Source organism: Budorcas taxicolor, chromosome 19 (genome assembly GCF_023091745.1).
Source record: "Budorcas taxicolor isolate Tak-1 chromosome 19, Takin1.1, whole genome shotgun sequence".
In the NCBI taxonomy this organism is placed as follows: domain Eukaryota; kingdom Metazoa; phylum Chordata; class Mammalia; order Artiodactyla; family Bovidae; genus Budorcas; species Budorcas taxicolor.
In genome coordinates, this window is record NC_068928.1 from 21,434,552 (window position 1) to 21,457,485 (window position 22,934).

The window sequence follows — 22,934 nt, forward strand, 5'->3', positions numbered from 1 at the left end:
TACTTTACCAGCCTAGGTTTCAGATGACTTAAGTTTCAGGATTTAATCTTTTTGGTCTGTATTTTAACTTGGAGGGATTGAAAAATGTTTCAGAGGACTAGAGGAATAACTTTATTTTTGAGAGATTCTAGCATCAATGCAGAGAGGCTATTCTCTCTTGCCTTCCAAATTGACTCTCTCTGAGCAGTCTATGTTGATTCTTGTTTTTCTAGGTCCACATTGGCGTTAAAGGATTTGTTACAGATTCAGTAACAGGAGCTGGCTTAGAGAATGCAACTGTCTCAGTGGCTGGTATTAATCATAATATCACAACAGGAAGATTTGGTGATTTCCACAGATTACTTGTTCCTGGAACTTATAACATTACAGCAGTTTTAACTGGGTACGAATTTTATCTTTCAATTTGTTAAGATGGTGTATCACATTGATTGGTTTGTGTGTATTGAAGAGTCCTTGCATCCCTGGGATAAACTCCACTTGATCATGGTGTATGATCCTTTTAATGTGTTGGTGGATTCTCTTTGCTACAATTTTGTTGAGGATTTTTGCATTGATGTTCATCAGTGGTATTGGCCTGTAATTTTCTTTTTTGTGTGATATCTTTTTCTGCTTTTGGTATCAGGGTGATGGTTGTAAAATGAGTGTGGGAGTGTTCCTCCCTGTGCAATTATTTGGAAGAGTTTGACCAGGATGGATGTTAGCTCTTCTCTAAGCATAACTAGATAAGAATTTAAACTAGACTCTTAAAATGTCAAGCTTCTGTGTATATCTAGACAGAAATACATTTGGGGAGATCTTACTATATCTGGCTTTTGTTTTTCCTTGTTTTCTGATTTTTTTCCCCCTTTTGTAATGAGAAAATACTACAGTAGAGTCTTTTGTCACATTAACTGTACAACTGGATATGAAGCATAGTTGTAAAATTGGGAGGAAGGAGTTTTAAAAGCTCAAGGCTAATTGAAAACCAGTGTAGAAAAAACTCAGGACTCTACAAAAGACACTTTGAAGAGCTGTCTTACCATCAGGTTTCTAATACACAAAATGAGTGGTTACCTACGCCCTCTGGAAGCCTTTCTGTAAGCTCATTTTGCTAAGGATTTACCTGTAGCAAATAAATTACCTTCAATTTTGAACTTTCCTATTTGGTAAAGTAGTTGGAATGTCAGTTTGATAAGGTGCTATGGAGAATTGGATCATTTATCCCTACTTTGAGTATTGTAGGAATGGTTACAAATGGATCAACAACCTCCATTTTTTATTGTATTCTCTTCTTTGAATGTAACTTTTTATAAGCATTCTAATGTGTGGAACCTGAAAGGATGGTAAGAGAAATAGTTCTTTAAAGACTTAATCTGAGATTCTTTGTGAAATAATATCCTAAAAGTCTTGAATTGGCACATTTCTCTTTATTTGATTTGAGTTTTGAGAGACAGTGCAAGAGTATGAAAAGGCTGTTGTGCTTTTATAATGTTAAAGCATTGTCTGTTTCAGTTTAACTCCAAGCCCATCTACTTTTTTGAATTTTTCTTTTCAGATATATGCCACTGACTGTTAATAATATCATAGTGAAAGAAGGACCAGCCACAAAGGTGAATTTTCCCCTACGACCGACTGTGGCTTCAGTAATCCCTGACACAACTGAGGCTGTAGTAACAGCTAGCACAGTTGCTACACTTAATAGTCCTCTTGGAACACAGTCTACCCACCAGCCAATTCAACCACAGGACTTTCACCACCACCATTTCCCTGACATGGAAATCTTCTTGAGAAGGTTTGCCAATGAATATCCTAACATCACCCGACTGTATTCATTGGGAAAATCGGTAGAGTCAAGAGAACTTTATGTAATGGAGATATCTGATAACCCAGGTGTCCATGAACCAGGTAATTGGTGTAGTTTCACACATAATTTCAGTACTGCTTCTCAGAGCTGTGGGCTATATTTCTTTGCTTCATCTAGAAAGGTCACCTGTAGTATTTATAACTGGATTAAAGAAAATGGAACCAATCTTCTACTAGAAAAAAAAAAGCATTTGATAATCCATATTATGCAGCATGGGCTTCCCTCGTGGCTCAGATGGTAAAGAATCTGCCTGCAATGTGGGAAACCGAGACCTGGGTTCGATCCCTGGATTGGGAAGATCACTTAGAGAAGGGAGTGGCTACCCAGTCCAGTATTCTTGCCTGGAGAATTCCATGGACAGAGGAGCCTGGCAGGCTATAGTCCATGGGGTCACAGAGAGTCGGACACAACTGAGCGACTTATGTATTATGCAGCATATTTAGCATACTACACACACAGATTAGATTATTCCTGCTAATAGTATTTTTATTTTTGTAGCATATGATACATGTATGTATATCTATATGCTGTTTAGTCGCTAAGTCGTGTCTGACTCTTGCGACCCCATGGACTGCAGCCTACCAGGCTCCTCTGTCCATGGGATTTCCCAAACAAGAATCCTAGAGTGGGTTGCCATTTCCTTCTCCAGGAGATCTTCCTGACCTAGGAATCAAACCTGTGTCTCCTGCATTGGCAGGCAGATTCTTTATCACTGAGCCACCAGAGAAGCCCTTATATGTATATACACATATTCATATATATATACAATATATGTTTACTTTGAGCTTGCTACCTGACATGTAGTAGTAACAAAGCTGGTTTATAAGATGCTTTTTCCTGTTTTCTTTTGTCAAAATACAGCTTACATTTTTGGTTCAAGGTCTTTGTGTATTGGGTGAAAAGTGAGCGAATCTAGGATGAATGAAGAGGAAAAAAGGTCTTCCATGTAATTCTGTTTTCAGGTGAACCAGAATTTAAGTACATTGGAAATATGCATGGAAATGAAGTGGTTGGAAGAGAACTGCTACTGAACCTCATCGAATACCTTTGTAAGAACTTTGGTACAGATCCTGAAGTAACAGATTTGGTTCTTAACACTAGAATTCACCTTATGCCATCCATGAATCCTGATGGGTATGAGAAGGCCCAGGAAGGTAAAGAATAGTTGTCTATTAATGCTTAATCATTTTGATTGTCATTCAGTTCAGTTCAGTTCAGTTCAGTTGCTAAGTCATGCCTGACTCTGTGACCCTATGGACTGTAACATGCCAGGCTTTCCTGTCCTTCACCATCTCCTAGAGTTTGCTTACCCATGTCCATTGTTTATCATATGGCATAATTATTTGAGCATAGAAAATAATTTGAACTGGTTGTTTCCCTAATATTTCTTCCTGTTTTATTCTTATAATTTATCACTGATCTTAGCTTTTGTATTCTTTTAAGATAGGCTAGTTTATTCACCAATTATGCCATCAAGTTTATACTTAATGAAGTCTCCACTTTGGTAATGGTTCTTATTTACTAAAATAATGTTTAATAAATTGCTCCATTTTAACATTAATTTTTGTTAAATTATTTTGTTGGGAACCTTATCTAATAAGTGAAAACTCAAAGCAGATTGTTTTTTGACTCCCAGTTCTATTCTGCATGTATATGTAGTCTCAACCTGCGAAGTTACTGATTTCCCATTCCTCTGTCTTCCCTGGGCTAGCCTGTCTCTGCTGGGGCATCACAGTAAGGGCAAGGAGAGCAATTTTATTACATGGGCCACCTTATGCAGAACACTGCAGAGTGAGAATCCGTCTTTTCTTAACCTGTGGTTCCTTCCAGACAGTGATACCAGTGAATAGAATAGATCCCACAATATGAATATGCAGCCACATGGTTTGTTACTGTCACTGATTGAACACTGAGAGACTGGATTAGTGAATACTAGGTTAATCCTTACATATGTGTATTATTTAGATTCTTTTCTTTAGGACCTCATTCTTTGTCAGCCCCCCAAATTCCTTCCACATTCCTCCCTTGAGATCTTTCTGAAAGATGGAACTCATACTTACTACTAGTGATCCCTCTAGTAGGCTTTCTTCACTCACTTGCATTCATTTTCTTATCCCTTAGTAAAATGGAATAAGCTCAAGTTGAACTCTTTCTCTTCCATCAGGTTAAACTTCCAACTGTGTTCCTGACTAACTTTACCTTTTAATAGTGATCACTAATATAAGCGTACTGCAACTTTTTTCTTTTCATTTGGTCTGTTGTTTTTTTTTTAACTTTGTTTAGTGACCTATATATCAGTACAATAAGATCCCCTATCAGTCCTGCCCACTTAATACTGTGATCACGTTGTTGTATGTGGATTATTGACAATTGAGCAATATTTTCGTATAATTCGTATGATTGGGCTTTTTCCCCTCTCAAAATACGATGAAAGGCAGAAATGAAAGGATAATGGTTTTACCTTCCTATTCAAAAGATCTGGAAGAGATACATTTTTTTTTTAAACATAAAAACAGTGTGTTTTAATCATGTTACCTAACCGAACTTGGGTCCACTCACCTGCCGCACAGCAAAGCCAGTTTACTGACACTAGGTTGCCGTGAAGTAAAGTACAGGACTTACTTGCAGACATCAAACAAGGATTATGGGTAGCTTATGCTCAACAGACCCAAACTCCTCTATGGCTTTCAGGGAAGGGCTTTTAAAGGCAACATTTGGGGTGACGGTGCATGGTGCATGACTTTCTTCAGGTTGGTGGTGATGTAACAGGATGATGTTTCAGGAATCTTAATTATCAGCTGGCTCAGTTGAAGGTTGACCAGTTGGTTTCAACCAGTCTGGGGTCCACATGCTTGTGCTCAGCAGAGTCATCTTCCCCTACTAAGTAGGGGCCTTGGTTCCTGCTGAACAACTCAAGGAAATGTGTCAGATTATATGTATCCTGGAGGAGGAACTGGGACAGTTTTATCCTGAACTGTTGTCATTACTTTTTTTGCTTAACTTCTTTTCCTTTGTTTCTGAATTTCCTCACTTCCCTAATTAGTCATTGCTTGTGGATCTCAGAGAAGACCTCAGAAATGAAAGTCTTTTTTCTGCAAACAAGAATCATGGCATGCAGAGGAGCTTTTGTACCTGGGAAGGACTCACAGGGTCCTGCTAAGTTTCAGTTGTAGTGTGATTGATCATAGTGAAGCCTGATGTGTTCACACTTAGCTTTGAGTTAAGATAGCTGAAGTCGTTTGTGCTGGATTAAAATGTAAGTGAAATATAGCTTACATTTGAATCTTTTATCATACAGGAGATCTAGTAAGTGTAATCGGCAGAAACAACAGCAACAACTTTGACCTGAACCGGAATTTCCCAGACCAGTTCTTTCAGATCACAGAGCCCACCCAACCAGAAACTATTGCTGTAATGAGCTGGATGAAGACCTATCCATTTGTGCTATCAGCAAACCTGCATGGAGGTAACAGCAGTTTGATTCCACTAATTCTTGTTGAGAGCATTTGAAAATCCTGGTGGAATTTTATGTGTTGATTGTCTTAGGCTCTATTAAAGTGGGCATCCTGTTATTGCTTTTATGGCAGACAACAACAAAGGTCTTTTCTCATTACATCTTAAGCCAGTTTCCTGGCTGTTTTCCCCTCCCGCCCCCTCCCCTGTCCCCATACTCCTCTGTACTCCCTCTTTCCATTACCCCCGCCCCTTTCCTCTTTCTGGCTCTCACTCTCTCCCTGCTTCCCTTTTCCTCCTTCTCCCTTCCTCCATTTCTCTCTCACCTAGTTCTTCAAGTGGTTTATGTTTATCCCTCAAACATGTTTTGTATTTATCTCTTTTCCTGGGAATTTGGTAACATGTTCTTTGTCATTCATAAAAATTAAACCCCAACAGATCCCAATGTTTAGTTCTACTTCTCCCTAAAGTTTAATAAGCCCTTTTATGTAGGTTTAGATTTTGACATTCTCTTGTCTTTCATCTGCTGTGTATTTATCTGCAACACAGGGACCTCATTGTTATGTAGTACCTGAGTTTATACACTTCCATATAATTCAGCTGGAATTTATCAGTTGGATAGGATGAGAGGTCAAGATTAAAAATCATTACAGTGTCCAACTGTGGTTGTGTAAATAAGTGTCAATACCCAAGAGACCCGAAAACTTATGTCTACATGTAAACTTGTAGGTGGATGTTCATAATAGCAGTACTCATAATCACCAAAATATAAATAACCCAAATGTTGACTTATTGATGATTAAATGAAATATGCTATACAATTGAATATTATTTGGCAATGAAAAGGAATAAAGTACTGATGCATGCTACAACAAAAATGAGCCTTGAAAACATGCTAAGTGATAGAATTCAATCATAAGAAACCATATATTATATGATTACATTTTAATGAAATACTCAGAAATAGGCAAACCCATAGAGACAGAAAATAGATTAGAGGTGGGAGAGAAGGGGTCACTGCTAATGGGTGTGGATTTTGTTTTTGTTTTTTTTAAGTAAGGAAATGGTCTATAACTAGATAGTAGGGGTGGTTGTACAACCCTGTGAATATATGGAACAACATTGAATTTTATACTTTACATGGATGGATTGTACAGTATGTGAATTATACCTCAGTAAATTAAAAAAAAAAAGAATGAAAGTATTAACACCAGGGGCAATGGGTAAGAAATTTACTGTCAATATTTGTTAGACTATACAAGAAAATATCAGTTGAGATTTGATGGTGTATAGATTAACTTGACTTTTTAGAAATGACAATGTATGTTTAAGGATATTTGTATTTAAGAAGTAAATCAAGATTCTCCCAAAATGGCTTTGAAAGTTTGCCAATAGTAGGATAAAAGTCTTTTATAACTGGTTCCTACTTCTAAGTTGCTAAGTCACTTCAGTCGTGTTCAACTCTGTGCAACCCCATAGATGGCAGCCCACCAGGCTCCCCTGTCCCTGGGATTCTCTAGGCAAGAACACTGGAGTGGGTTGCCATTTCCTGGTAATCATGGACAATTCTCAAAGACCCAAATAGGAATTATGAAGTTACAGCCTGGTTAGCAATTTTTTTTTTGCTTTTTTCTTACTTTATTGATTGTATACCATGTGTGACAGAAAATATTTTTTGTTTTGAGCTTTTAAAAATCTCAGAATACATCAAGTGTCTTGTTTTTTTTTTCAAGTGTCATGTTGACTAAATCTGAAAACATAATTCTAGTTACATTCCAGTGAGAATAATTTACATATGTACACATGTGGTATCAAGACCTTGGCATGGTAGGGATACATCTTTAATCATGTAGATACGTTTCTTTCCATGACATATTTCATTTTCTCATCTTTAAAACCTTTAAATGAGTTTTGAAATCCTGGCAAATAATTTAACAGAGGAATTCTTTGCTGCCAACTTAACAATTTAGAGAAAAGTAAGATTTCCTTTTGTAAATTTTATGTTAATTTTTATTTGGGTGAAATTCATGTCACATTAACCGTGTTAAAGTAAATAATTCAGTGACATTTAGTGCATTCACAATGTTGTGCCATAACCACCTCTATTTTGTTAGAAAACATTTTCATCTCCCCAAAAGGAAATCCCTTACCCATGAAGCAGTTGTTCTATCCCCATGCCCCACAAGCCCTTGGTAACCACCAATCCACATTCTGTCTCTATGGACTTGCCTATTTTGGATATTTCATAAGAATTAAATCATACAATATATGACCCTTTGTGTCTGTCTCCTTTCACTTGGCATAATGTTTTCAAAGATCATTCTTGTTGCAGCATGTATTCATACTTCATTTCTTTTTATGACTGAATAATATTCCATTGTAGGTATATACCATAATTTGTTTCTCTACGTATCTGTTGATGGATCGTTTTTATTTTTCACTATTACAAATACTACTACTGTGCACATTGGCATACAATATCTGAGTCCCTGTTTTCAGTTCTTTGAGGTTAACCTATGTTTGGCTTTTTGATGGAAATGCCAACATGTTTAGCTTCTTGATGAACTGCCAAACTACTCCACAGTAGCAGAACCATTTTATGTTCCTATCAGCAATATATGAGGGTTCTAGTTTTGCCACATCCTTACTTACCTTGTTAATTTGTGTTTTTTTGATTGCAGCCATTTTAGTGGCTGAAAGGTGATATCTTATTGAAATTTAGATTTGTATTTCCCTGATGACTAATGATATTGAGCATGTTCTTGTGTGCTTCTTGGTAATTTGTGTAGCTTATCTGGAGAAATTCCAGTTCAAGTCTTTCACCCATTTTTAATTGGGTTTTTCATCTTTTTGTTGAGTTGCAGGATTTCTTGACATAGTCTGGGCTCTAGACCCTTATCACATTGCTTATTTGCACATATTTTCTCCCATTCTATAGGCTATATTTTAACTTTCTTAATGACCCCTGATGCACACTTTTCTTAATATTGATGAAGTCAAATTTATATTTTTGTAAATTTTATAAAAAGCTCATGCTTTCTGTGTTGATACTAATTTTTTAAAAATAAACTTTTATAGAAATATCCTAAGTCTTTTATGACATTTTTTTGGCCTTAGCAAATTAACCATTTGAAAGGCAATATTAAGTATAAGTTGACTTTTTTAAGTTGTAATTTTTAAACCTGAGTCATCAACTCATGGTGAAATTTAAAGAATTTTTTGGAGTAATTTGTCTAAAAACAAATGTTGAAGTACACTTACCTTATTAGAACTGTTTTGAGAAATAAAATGAGTGTTCATGCTTGTTTCTTAAAGAAAGTTTTTTTAAACAGATGAATGTTTGCTGGTATTCGTTACCACAGTATTACTTCATCTGGATTCAAGTTGAGTATATTCCTTCACTTCCACGTGCAGGAAGTGGCATGACAAAAAGGCAAAATGAATGGCCTAATGAAGGCAGAATAAATAAACACATGGACAAATGAAATTGATATGAATAATAGGAAGATAAGGGATTTGATTCTATGGTTGGGGAGTAGGCTCAGGGCTCCTGCCAGAGAAGCATCTTAATTGCTTCATTTACTATGGGTACCATGAAGGAAGTTGACATCCTTTCTATATGTTTTAAAACACACTCTCTGTACTTTAGGTCATGAAAAAAACCATATGATATAACTCCAGTTGACAAATTTATAACATGAACATAAAAGAAATTTTTAGCATTTGTTTCTGGGTGAAGGTCGGGACTAGTTCTCCTATCCATAACATAAGTTGTGTAGCATCTCCAATTTAGACTCCACATCTACAAAATGAAGAGAGTGGGTTAATTGGACTTCAAGAGTTCTTTCTTATTTTAAAATGCTTTGAGCTTATAAATGTCTGAATTTACCAAAAGAAAAAAAATCTGATCCTTAGTATTACAAAAGTGAAATTGTTTAATTAAGCCTGTATACTTCTGATTTCAGTTCTAATGTGTAAATTATGCCTGTGAGTTCAGGTGAACTCCCAAGACCTTTCCAGTTAATACAGCCTTTAAGTGTCATGTACAGCTGTTTAATATTTTATTTATCTACTTTGATTTTCTCCCAAGGAAGTTAGCAACTTTTTTATTTCTATTGAGGAAATTAGTCGTAGAAAATTGTATTGGTGTCCTGTCCCTGGCAGTATTGTGAAAAGCTTACTTTCTGTTAATGCTCCATCTTGCAAAAAATAACACATTTTCATCATTTCCCTTATAGGTACTTTGGTGGTTAACTACCCTTTTGATGATGATGAACAAGGCATTGCCATGTATAGTAAATCACCAGATGATGCTGTGTTTCAACAAATAGCACTTTCTTATTCCAAGGTAGGCTTGTGCTCAAACATAAAATGTTATAAAAATTAATTTCTCATTAAAGGATGCATTAAGACAAAGCCCTACAAGTCTCAGGTCAAGTGCTTTCTTCTCTGTTAAGCCTTCCTTTTTTCCTTGCAGACCACTTTACTTCTCTTTCTTCTTTGTTTCCCACCTCACTTTTAAATGTGCTGCATGTGGTCTACAGCCATACCACCCTGAACACTCCCAGTCTCGTCTAAATGTACTTAGCGCGTTTCCTCATTAGCTTTTAAGCTCAGGTAATGTCTTTTCATCTGTAGCTTTTAATACAGTACTTGGAATGTAATAAACTAAACAAACTGCTAGTTTATTTCATTTGACAAATACTTAACTATAAATCTTGTAAAGTAGTCCAAGGTGGGGTTGACAAGTTACAGCTCTAGGACAAAATCCAACCTACCACCTGTTCTTGTAAATAAAGTTTTATTGACACACAGCCACATCCATTCTTTCAAATATTGTCTGTTGCTGCTTTCTCAGTCAGCATTTGAATATAAGTCAGTGTAATTCACCACATTCACAGACTAAAGAAGACAAACACTACAGTCATCTCAATAGATGCAGGGGGCAGAATCAAGTCATTGCAACAGAACCTTTTGAGTCTGTAAAACCTAAAATTTTTACCGTCTGGCTCTTTACAGGAAAAATGTTGACAACATATAGTCTAAGGTATTTAAGCACCTAGTAGTCAATTTTCATTCCAATCGCAAGGAAAGGCAATGCCAAAGAATGCTCAAACTACCACACAATTGCACTCATCTCACATGCTAGTAAAGTAATGCTCAAAATTCTCTAAGCCAGGCTTCAGCAATACATGAACTGTGAACTTCCTGATGTTCAAGATGGTTTTAGAAAAGGCAGAGGAACCAGAGATCAAATTGCCAACATCCGCTGGATCATGGAAAAAGCAAGAGAGTTCCAGAAAAACATCTATTTCTGCTTTATTGACTATGCCAAAGCCTTTGACTGTGTGGATCACAGTAAACTGTGGAAAATTCTGAAAGAGATGGGAATACCAGACCACCTGACCTGCCTCTTGAGAAATCTGTATGCAGGTCAGGAAGCAACAGTTAGAACTGGACATGGAACAACAGACTGGTTCCAAATAGGAAAAGGAGTACGTCAAGGCTGTATATTGTCACCCTGCTTATTTAACTTATATGCAGAGTACATCATGAGAAACGCTGGGCTGGAAGAAACACAAGCTGGAATCAAGATTGCTGGGAGAAATATCAATCACCTCAGATATGCAGATGACACTACCCTTATGGCAGAAAGTGAAGAGAAACTAAAAAGCCTCTTGATGAAAGTGAAAGAGGAGAGTGAAAAAGTTGGCCTAAAGCTCAACATTAAGAAAATGAAGATCATGGCATCCGGTCCCATCACTTCATGGGAAATAGATGGGGAAACAGTGGAAACAGTGTCAGACTTTATTTTTTGGGGCTCCAAAATCAATGCAGATGGTGACTGCAGCCATGAAATTAAAAGATGCTTACTCCTTGGAAGAAAAGTTACGACCAACCTAGATAGCACATTCAAAAGCAGACATTACTTTGCCGACTAAGGTCCATTTAGTCAAGGCTATGGTTTTTCCTGTGGTCATGTATGGATGTGAGAGTTGGACTGTGAAGAAGGCTGAGCACCGAAAAATTGATGCTTTTGAACTGTGGTGTTGGAGAAGACTCTTGAGAGTCCCTTGGACTGCAAGGAGATCCAACCAGTCCATTCTGAAGGAGATCAGCCCTGGGATTTCTTTGAAAGGAATGATGCTAAAACTGAAACTCCAGTACTTTGGCCACCTCATGCGAAGAGTTCACTCATTGGAAAAGACCCTGATGCTGGGAGGGATTGGGGGCAGGAGGAGAAGGGGATGACCGAGGATGAGATGGCTGGATGTCATCACCGACTCGATGGACGTGAGTCTGAGTGAACTCCAGGAGTTGGTGATGGACAGGGAGGCCTGGCATGCTGCGATTCATGGGGTTGCAAAGAGTCAGACACGACTGAGTGACTGAACTGAACTGAACTGAGTAACGTACTACAGGGAGCAGGTAGAAATTTCTGTATTTTGTAAACTTCCTATAATGCATAAATGTTACTTTCATAATCAGAAAGGTTGTGTGTAATTTTATTTCAAAAATTGTTATTACAAAACATGTTAAAAGTTGAGGCTTGGGAACTAGGCTTGTTAGTTTCTAGTTTTGGTCTTTCTACTGACTCAGTCTGTGATGTTACTGGTCATTGATAAATGAAACTTATTACTGCAGTTCTGCGCTCTCTACTCAGACCCTTCTGTCATTCTACTTTTCCCATTCCCTCATTCTATACAAGGTGAACTTGTGAGATTGTTCAGAGTTTCTAACAGGGAGTATGTATCTTATTTCACTTTAAAGTATAGTTGTCTTCTGTTTGGATATGCCATTTTAGAGGGATATACCTGGAATATTTTTTTTTTATGAGAAAACTTCCAAATCATCAAAGTAGAAACTAAGAGATAAAATTTTATACATATCCCCATCACATTCTGCCTATTATTATCGTTCCACTTTTCACCCTCTTTGTAACTTTGCATTCCTTAGCCTCTTTTTATTTTCTTTGATCTTTAACCCTTTTGATTTGGTTTCTTTTCTACCCAGCCTAGACCCATGGACATACCTTTCAGTGATGCATCTTAGGGTCTCTTATGCCCTTTTGACATATCTGCCTTGCCAATGGCCAACCCTTATTAATTATAGTCATCTCTCTGATACATCCCAGAAAAGTCACACAGTTATGGCAGTTGACTACAATATGTATATATAGTGCACTTTAACTTCAGCCTAGCCCTCGGTTCTCCCCAGCAAGCAACTTGACTCCCTGGCTCGTTTCCCGCTATGGTGATTCTGAGCATTTATCGTCTACTTGAGCCTTCTAATCCCAGCTTTGTTTGTCTTTCTCTCTGTAGATCACTTTGCCTTGAACTAAAGCAGAATTGTGAATAATCTGACATGCATTCATTCCAATTCTGTCTTCTCAATTATTGTTTGTTTTACTCATATTCTTCATTTTTTTCTCCTAACTTTTTAAAAATTGAAGTACATATGATGTGTAATATTATGTTACAGGTGTATAATATAGTGATTCACAATTTTTAAGGATTGTACTCCATTTATAGTCATTATAAAATATCAGCTATTTCCCTGTGTTATTCAGTATATCCTTGTAGCTTACTTTATATATGGTAGTTTGTACCTCTTAATCCCCTACTCCTGTATTGCCCCTCCCTTTTCCTCTCCCCACTGATAATCACTGGTTTGTTCTCTGTATCTCTAAGTCTGTTTTGTTATGTTCACTAATTTGTTGTATTTTTAAAAATTCCACATTTAAGTGACATCATACAGTATTTGTCTTTCTTTGTATGATTTATTTCAAATTAGCGTAAAGCCTTCCAAAAATCAATAAAGACAAAAGAGGGAAGTTTAAGGAAAGGCAGGCATTAAGATGATTCAGAACGACCACCAAGCAGTGAATGTGCCCTTAATCTGAAACCTAACTCTGAAAATACTAACATAATAACTGGGCAGGTGAAAGCAGTGGAATACATGGAGGAGGTTTCAAAGTACATACAAATTAAAGGATCTGGTACATTTAAAGGGATAATCACAATTTAAAAGGGCAGGTGGATTTAAAGGAAAATCTTCCAAACACATAGCTTCTGGGAGAGAAGAAAAGCAAAAAGAAATGAAGAAGTGCCTGCCCTTTGACAATTAGTGAAGAGAAAAGAGAAAAGGGTCAAAAAATGGTCAAGTGTTATATGTCAAAATAGGAAATGACTGGTGATTTCTGGCTTTATATTTTTTGCTTGCCTCAATTTTCTAATTTTCTACAATAACTTTTATTATATTTTGAGTATAATGAAATTTAATTTTAATTCAATTAAGTGAAAGTGAAAAAAACAGCTATACAATGTGACAGATATCAAGGGAAGAGAAAATTTCAGGCAGGCATTAGTGGAACACTAGTGGTATTTGAATAAAATGTAGGTTATTTTAGTTAACAGTATCATGCCAATATTAGGGCTTCCCTGGTAGCTCAGACAGTAAAGAATCTGCATATAATGTGGGAGACCTAGGTTCAATCCCTGGGTTGGGAAGATTCCCTGGAGGAGGGCATGGCAACTCACTCCAGTATTCTTGCCTGGAGAATCCCCAAGGACAGAGGAGCCTGATGGGCTACAGTCCATGGGGTTGCAAAGAGTCGGACACAACTGAATTAGTTTTTTTTGTTTTGATCAATGTGCTATGATTATATAAAATGCTAACATAGGAAATACTTGATCAAAGATGTATAAAACTCAGTACTATTTTTGCAACATTTCACAAGTCTAAGATTAGTTCAAAAGAAGAATAAGAAACCTGAATAGTTTCCACTTCTCTCCACTTCCTTATTGTTCTCTCATGCCTCAGTTTCTTGTCATCCATCTTCCACCTACACTGTTTCACCTGCAAGTGCCACCTCAAAGAAGCCTATTTTAAACTTTAACTCTCTTGTCTTCTCCCTTTGAACACATATACAACATGTACATAAATATTCCAGTAATCTAAAGTAATAGCTTTCATTTGATAGTAGAGTGGTATAAATGGTAAGCCTGTAAATGGTATGTTAAGTTTATGAAAGGGGATTATTTTGTATATTTTAAAGTTAAATGGTTAATTCTCAGCGGTGGGAAAATAAAAAATTATTTCTCTCTTTATACTTTTCTGTACTTTTTATTTTCTATTTACAAAAGAGAGAGGTGAAGTTTTGACCATCTTCCAGAGCTTAATTTCTTCAGGAAAATTCCCCTGTAACTCTAGTCAGAAATAATCTTTCTCTCCTCTAGCTTTCAATAGTGTTTATTTGTGCCTCTATAGAATTTTTTTTTTTTTACTCTGTATTGAGCAAACAATTGCACACATGCTGTGCCAGACACTGCTGGAGACTGAGAACACACAGACACAAACTGTTTCAAGGAGCAGGGTATTGTCTTTAGGGAAGAAAAAGGTGCAACCAGTTGTAGCAGAATAAAATAACTCCAAAGAACAGAAGGGCTGCCTCGGCCCCTAACAAGTCAGAGAAAGATGCTTACCTGTCCTCATTTGTGAACTACCTTTTAGGGACTTAAAGCCTCTTGAGATCATGAAATGAAAGTATGAATATGAGCAGTTTGGTTTTGCTTGTGAGAGGGATTGTGTTGGATTTTTATATTACTTGTAACTACAAGTAATAAATGAAGTCTTAAGTTTTTTTTTTAACAGAGCATAAACTGTTTAATTTTGGTTTTGAAAAGTAGGTATTAAATCCATATAGTAAAAAATCAAAGTGGCACAGAAAGCTAAACATTGAAGTCTCTGCTTCCATGACTCCATCCACCCCAGCACATACCTTATTAGTAACCACTCTTATTATCTTTCCTTATCCCCCTCATGTTTTTTTGATGCAGATACAAACAAATACAAGTAAAGTTTTTTGTTTTTTTTTTTAAGGAAAACTCGCAGATGTTTCAAGGTAGACCTTGTAAGAATATGTACCCTAATGAGTATTTTCCTCATGGAATAACAAATGGAGCCAGCTGGTACAATGTCCCAGGTAAAACATTCTTTATATCAAGGCCATGCGACTTGATGGCTTTTCTGTCCTCCCAATGGTACTACTTGTTACTGAGTTTTTAGTTTTGAGAACTAATCATTCTTTTAAAAATATTTTATAATTAGTTTAAAACATTCAAATTAGTTTTTCAACAATTTTTTATATTTGGTGCACTTTGAATTTTGAGTAAAATTATCGTACTTGATGAAAATGTTATATTTTCCCTCTGGCTATTATAAAGAACATTTAGATGTGCTAATTAGAAGAGTGTGAGCTACACTTGAATTCTTTCTGAACATGAAAGTACAGATGTTTTTTACCTGTACCACAGGCATAGAAGCGCTCTTACATGAACACATTATTGGTGTTCAACTACGCTGATAAAAGAACGAATTTGACTTTTTACTAGGAATGTTGCTTACCATTTGGGATCTGGGCTAGTTAGAACTTCTTCAGAGTAACTAATTTAAAGTTTTTATCCTTCAGGTGGTATGCAGGACTGGAACTATTTGCAAACAAATTGCTTTGAAGTGACTATTGAACTAGGTTGTGTGAAATACCCATTTGAGAAAGACCTGCCAAAATTTTGGGCACAGAATCGAAGATCCCTAATCCAGTTTATGAAACAGGTGACTATTCAGGAGTAACATCGGAAATTTCTCCCAAGAGCAAGATTTTTGTGTGTACATGTGGTTTTCATGCATTGATTTTGGAATACACCTCATTGGAATTCCAGTTTGACCTATTCAGGTTTTAGTAAATTTATTTAGGAGATTAATGGATGTAAATAAGTTTATTTTTATGTGTGGAGAAAAGTTTGAAATGATTAAATGATGTAGTGATGATGTTTTACACTTAATGGATAGTGTCGCTTTTTACCCTGTCCTTATAAAAGGCTAATATAAATTGGATACACACCTAAAAATTTGTCAAGTGATAAGCAAGCTCAGCATTTTAGGCTTCCCTGGTGGCTTAGTTGGTAAAGAATCTGCCTGCAATGCAGGAGACCCAGGTTTGATCCCTGGGTGGGGAAGATCCCCTGGAGAAGGAAATGGAACCCACTCCAGTATTCTTGCCTGGAAAATCCTGTGAACAGAGGATCCTGGTGGGCTACAGTCCATGGGCTCACTTCAGCTGAGTGACTAAGGAAGCAAAAGATGGGCTATGGGGTAAATGTGTGTTGTTGTTTTTTTCCTTTTGCCATAGATTTACTGTGAAATGATTAGTTTTCTTTTGTTTGGATGTGCACGGTAGTCAATAGGTAAAGACTGTAAAAATATGCTAATAATGATGAAAATTATTAGGATAATCTGAGTACTCCTTTGTGCCAGTACTTTTCTGAGTAAAGTGGTATAAAGGGTGTGAGTTTATATACTGATGGGCTTCTCCGATAGCTCAGTTGGTAAAGAATCTGCCTGCAATGCAGGAGACCCCGCTTCGATTCCTGGATCAGGAGGATCCACTGGAGAACGGATAGGCTTCCCATGCCAGTATTCTTGGGCTTCCCTGTGGCTCAGCTGGTAAAGAATCTGCCTGCAATGTGGGAGACCTGGGTTCAATCCCTGGGTTTGGAAGAATCCCCTGGAGAAGGGAAAGTCTACCCACTCCAGTATTCTGGCCTGGAGGATCCCAAAGAGTCGGACACGACTGAGTGACTTTCACTTTACATACTAATATCTTAGAACGCTTTATTCTGAAATTTTTTAAACATTAGGAAAAAGTGTAAGACTAACACAACAAATACTACTCTTCTTTTACCTAGGTTTAACAGTTTTTCCATTTGCTACATTTGTATTGTTTATATACACACACACACATGTATATACACATACACATACTTTTGCTGAACTATTTCAGTATAAATTGCAGGTGTTATGATATTTATCCCTAAGTATTTCAGAATATTTAAAAGTAGTCTAAAAATAGAGTTAATTCTCCTACCTGACATCTCCAATTGCTATTATCTCACCTAAGAAAAGGGCTTTCCAGGTGGCACTAATGGTAAAGAATCCAACTCCAGTGCAGGAGATGCAAGAGATACAGGTTCGATCCCTGGGTTTGGGAAGATCCCCTGGAGGAGAGAGCACAGCTACCCACTCTAGTATTCTTGCCAGGAAAATCCCGTGGACAGAGGAGCCTGGTGGGTTACACTCCATAGGGTCTCAGAGAGTCAGACCCGACTGAAATGACTGAGCAGAGCAGAGAGCGAGCACCTGAGGAAATTAACACTAACTCCCTGTACTGCCTGATACTTGGTCCACATTCAAATTTCCTCCTTATTGTCCTCAAAATGTCTTTCTGTAGCTGTATGTTAGAACCACAATCTTGTCAAGATTCATACATTGCATTTGGTTTGATTATTATATCTCTTTAGTCTCTTTGATCTAGAGTAGTCCTCTAGATCATTTTTTTAAATGACATTTCCTTTTTAAAGCAGTCAGGTCAGTTTTCTTATTGAATGTCCTATATTCTGAAATTGGTGCTGGAGTTTAAACAGTTGTTTATATTCCTCATGGTAAAGACAAATAAAGGTTATGAAAAATTAGCCTTTCAGAAAATAAAATGTTTTCTTTAATGGATGGTTACATTTAGCTTTACTGTGAAGTCCTGAATTCCTGTTTGTTCCACACGTTTGCATTATTCAAGAATCTGTTATGTTGGATGTGAACTCCCAAAATATCTAGATGATAATCTTTATCAGTAAAATCTGGATATCCTTGTGCTTTATTCAGGTCCATCAGGGTGTCAAAGGATTCGTCCTAGATGCCACAGATGGCAGAGGTATATTAAATGCCACCATTAGTGTTGCTGAAATTAATCACCCAGTAACTACTTACAAAAATGGAGATTACTGGCGTCTCTTGGTTCCAGGAACTTATAAAATCACCGCATCTGCTCGAGGGTGAGTTACTGAATGCTCTGAAATTGAGTACTTGAGGATGAAAGAAACCGCTCTATTCTGGAAGATTATCGCCGTAAAGCCCTATAGAGGCTAAGCAACCTTGAGTTGCCCTGTCTTGCCAGGGCTTGGGTACTCCAGCTGCAAATGTGTGACCCTGATCTGTCTACTTTATTGCAGGTATAACCCGGTCACCAAGAATGTGACTGTAAAAAGTGAAGGTGCTGTTCAGGTCAACTTCACACTTGTCCGATCTTCAACAGATTCAAACAATGAATCAAAGAAAGGCAAGGGGGACAGTACCAATACTGATGATGTCAGTGATCCGACCACGAAAGAGTTCGAAGCTTTAATTAAAGACCTTTCAGCTGAGAATGGTTTAGAACGCCTCATGTTACGCTCCTCCTCAAATCTGGCTCTTTATCGTTACCATTCATACAAGGACTTGTCAGAGTTTCTGAGAGGGCTTGTGATGAACTATCCACTTATTACAAATCTTACCAAGTAAGTATCACCTTCTTACTGACTTTTTTTTCCCCTTTCTTTCTCCTTCCTTCCTTACTTTATTCTTTTTACAGAGGTTACATTCAGCATAAACCACATTAAATGGTTCTTGTAATTCATTTAGAAATATTTGGGTTGAATGTATAGAGTTGGCGTTAACTTATTTTGAAACAGATATTTGCTTGGAGATCTTTCTAGCAATGAATCTTGGAAACTTTTACAAGAAACACTGGAGCAGAGCTACTGGTTAGTTCAGTAATGTGTGGCCTGTACCTCCAGAAAACGTAAAACCACTCCTTCTAATGATTACTTTGATTTCAAAACCCTTTCCACTTCTCAGCTGCAGATTTTATGTTCTGAGTAAATATTATTTAGTTTTATTTTGCTAGGGGCAAGGGATAGGTTTAGAACTATGAGCTCACTTGTCAGGAATAATGTTTAACCTTTTCTTCAAATTAGAAAATGAAGTTTGATTGGCTGTCATTTTCTCTACTTTAGTCTCTGCTCACAGTTACTGTTCCCTGAAGCCTTAGGGGCTCATGTGATTAAGGGTTCTGAGAAAACATGCAGTACTGGCTTATGTGAAACTGGTGACCGAGATAACTTTTACCTTCATTTCATTGTGCTTCTCTGCTTCACTTTCACTGTTTCAAAATTATTTCCTTGATCTGTTGATCCCTATTGTTTGCCTATTGTAGGGTCTTGCCTTTGCATTTTGCCCTGAGAGTAACAAGTCTCTACTCCAAACCAAATGAACATTATCTACTTTTCACTTTTTTTCCTTCACTGTTTCTTTTAATTTTACCAGTGAATTTAGTTTCTCAAATTCTGGTTTATAGTGTTTGTGATTACAAAGGATTTTACTTTTGCACATAAATTGCACATATTTACTTTGGCAATTACCAATTACCTGTGGTGTTGGAGAAGACTCTTGAGAGCCCCTTGGACTAGAAGGAGATCCAATTAGTCCATCCTAAAGGAGATCAGTCCTGGGTGTTCATTGGAAGGACTGATGTTGAAGCTGAGGCTCCAATACTTTGGCCACCTGATGCGAAGAGCTGACTTAGCCCTATAGAGGGCTAGAAAAGACCCTGATGCTGGGAAAGATTGAGGGCAGGAGAAGGGGACAACAGAGGATAAGATGGTTGGATGGCATCACTGACACAATGGACATGGGTTTGGGTGGACTCCTGGAGTTGGTAATGGACAGGGAGGCCTGGCGTGCTGCAGTTCATGGGGTCACAAAGAGTCGGACATGACTGAGCGACTGAACTGAACTGAACTGAAATTACCTCTCTTCCATTGGAAGATACCAATTACCTCTCTTCCTCAACTGATTCTTGAACTTTTGTGCCCAGGTCATGTTTTAATATGGTCCATCTTAGTGCCATATAGAGGTTTAAGACTTTCTTATTTTAAAATTAAAAAAATTGGACATTGTTTTGCTTTCCGTTTACTTAGTGAAGTTTTTTAACCTTTAAATGCAATTGAGCATGCATTTTTTGTTAAATAGTCCCCTCCTAATGTACAACATCTGCCCATGGTGGGATGCAAGACAGTTTTAGGTGGCCCTCCAGCGGTTACTAAGTGTCATTAAATACCTTTGTGCGAAAGCAGTGCTCTGTCTATTCTATTAATCCTCAGTTTAGTGCCAATTTTTTTTTTCTATCTAACTCTTAATAAGTCTTTCTTTTTATTAGAGAAAGCAGGCCTATAAAATTAGTTTTGCTGTGATTCTGGTACTGCATTTAAAATGTAAAATGTCTTATTCACATAAATTCATTTAGATCTTAAAAGTAAGATTTCATGCATTTGTGTATATTTAGAGATTTCAGTAATAAAAATTTAAGTGAGTTAACTTAAGAGACATATGCTAACTAAAGAAATAATATAGATTATAGAAGATTGGGTAAACATCACGAAGATGATCAAGGAATGACTGGACTTGAAGGAATGCAGTTCTCAATCATAGTCATTCCTGAATCTGATAGTATCTCACATCTGTTTGACTTTCTTTGATCAAGGGAACCTAATTTTCTTAAAGTATTCTGACACAGAGATTTATTCTTCAAAGATTTTTTAGGACTTTTTGAATTTTGTTCTCATTTCTGTTTTTAAAATCTGTAAGGCAGCATTAACAGTAATCAAGTAAGGCAGCAATCAGGTAAGTAACTTGATTATTCACTGACTTTTTGATTCTGGTTTTCGACAGTCTGGGACAGAGTGCTGAATACCGTCACATTTGGTCCCTTGAAATCTCCAATAAGCCCAATGTATCTGAGCCTGAAGAACCAAAGATTCGTTTTGTTGCTGGTATCCATGGCAATGCTCCAGTTGGAACTGAACTTCTTTTAGCTCTGGCAGAATTTCTCTGTCTAAACTACAAAAAGAACCCAGCTGTTACACAAGTAAGAGAATAACCTGTTTTGACATGCTTTAAAAGGATAAAGCTCAGTGACTTACTGATTGTATACTGATATCAAAGGCATCCGTTTTTTAAAAATTTAATTTCCTGTTAGATTTCTATACAGTGGTACTTCTAATATCATTATAAACTTTACTCTTTAAAAATGGACCTTGGTATATAGTTGTTAATAGTGTCTATTATATTTCTTTGTCTATATTAAGAGCCATAGAGGAAAAGAAATAATAAAGGTTTGCATTCAGTCCTCTGTTCCTTTATGTTACCCTTCCATTCTTTACTCACAGTGATATACATTCCAATTTGAGGGACTTCCATTGCCAGTTATTTACGGTTAGGGTACTATAGTGAAAAATGAGGTGGAAGAGAAATAGTTTTTCTTTTCATGCAATGAAGATAAAATATTGGATGCGAAGAGAGTTTAGAAAAAGTGGCACAGCCATGCCAACTTCAGTCATCCATGACTAGAGACTATACTGCCGCTCCGGAAGCTGCTTATATACGCTGGGCTGCTTATATGTGGTTAGACAGCCTAGTTTCTGTGTTGTGTTAGAGAAGGCAAGGAAGGAGTACGCCTCTGTTTAGAACATTCACAAATTGGCACTGTCTGTATAGAACTTAGGAAAGGGAAAAGGAAGTGGTATTTGTTTAATACCTACTATGTTGTAGATGCTTTACATATACCATAATTTAATCCTCAACCCTGCAATTATGTTATCTCCATTTAATAGATGTGAAAACCGAGGCAGAGATATTAGATAACTTACAGGAGGTCACACAGCTGCTGAGTGGTAAAACTGGGATTTAAGCCCAGGTGTGTGTCACTGTAAAGCCTATGCTATTCTGTTTTACTCTACTGCCTCCACTGAGAGAAATTTGGAAAGAACTGATGTCACGATGAGGATCCCATGATGTGGGATTAGGTGAAGTGAACGTAAATCAGGCTTGATTTTCAAAAAGGGAGATCCCATTGCCTTCTTCCTGTTTTCAGAGATTTTGTTGATGATGATGTTTCAAAATAGGAGATTACCTAGGAGAGTGGTTCTTAACCCTGGCTACACATTGAAAAATCTGGGAAGTTTTTAAAAATCTCAGTGGCTGGGCTCCATCCCCAGAAGCATCAATATTCCTTTAAAAGCTCCTCAGATTATTCTGTTTGGAGAAGGAAATGGCAACCCACTCCAGTACCTTTGCCCAGAAAATCCCATGGACGGAGGAGCCGGTAGGCTACAGTCCATGGGGTCGCAGAGAGTCAGACACGACTGAGCCTATTATTTGGCCACAATTGCTACCTACTGATCTTATGGTTATAAAAGGTATATCTACCATGGATTTCAAAACTCCTAGTTTATAAGATTTTGCCTCACTGGTCTAATTAGGCTTTAGATTGTGTTTCCCAGGTAGCTCATTGGTAAATAATACACCTGCAATGCAAGAGACAGGTTTGATCTCAGGTGGGGAGATCCCCTGGAGAAGGAAATGGCAACCCACTCCAGTATTCTTGCCTGAAGAATCCCACGGACAGAGGAGACTCGTGGGCTACAGTCCATGAGATCGCAAAAGAGTCAGACACAACTAAGCAACTAAACAACAACAATGCTTTAGATTGCCATTTGTTTTGAGCTAAGTGTCAGAATTGTCTGGAGACGTCAAAGAAACATATACATAACCAGAGACCTGTGGTTAAGCCCAAACATATATACTTTAGGAAGAAAATCTCCCTCAGGGGAAAGATTCTAGAATAAATTAATTAAAGGATTGCAAATATACTTCAAGCTATTGACTGTTTTACCAGAACAAATAAACCAGGGATCACTTATTCTGATTC

The 22,934-nt window shown here is 37.2% G+C and overlaps 1 protein-coding gene across 2 annotated transcripts in view; it reads left to right on the forward strand.

Moving 5' to 3' along the window:
• The window catches only part of CPD (carboxypeptidase D), a 71,973-nt gene that overhangs the window by 34,056 nt on the left and 14,983 nt on the right, over positions 1 to 22,934 (forward strand). For both annotated transcript variants that reach the window (XR_008201078.1, XM_052658923.1), the window contains exons 4-13: positions 213 to 382; positions 1,535 to 1,884; positions 2,806 to 2,997; positions 5,142 to 5,309; positions 9,535 to 9,644; positions 15,179 to 15,281; positions 15,768 to 15,910; positions 18,014 to 18,183; positions 18,361 to 18,684; positions 20,897 to 21,092. Coding sequence is in view for 1 of the 2 variants with exons in the window: in XM_052658923.1 (XP_052514883.1) it covers positions 213 to 382; positions 1,535 to 1,884; positions 2,806 to 2,997; positions 5,142 to 5,309; positions 9,535 to 9,644; positions 15,179 to 15,281; positions 15,768 to 15,910; positions 18,014 to 18,183; positions 18,361 to 18,684; positions 20,897 to 21,092 (1,926 nt within the window). In the remaining variant the exon portion in view is untranslated. The remainder of the gene's footprint in view (positions 1 to 212; positions 383 to 1,534; positions 1,885 to 2,805; positions 2,998 to 5,141; positions 5,310 to 9,534; positions 9,645 to 15,178; positions 15,282 to 15,767; positions 15,911 to 18,013; positions 18,184 to 18,360; positions 18,685 to 20,896; positions 21,093 to 22,934) is intronic.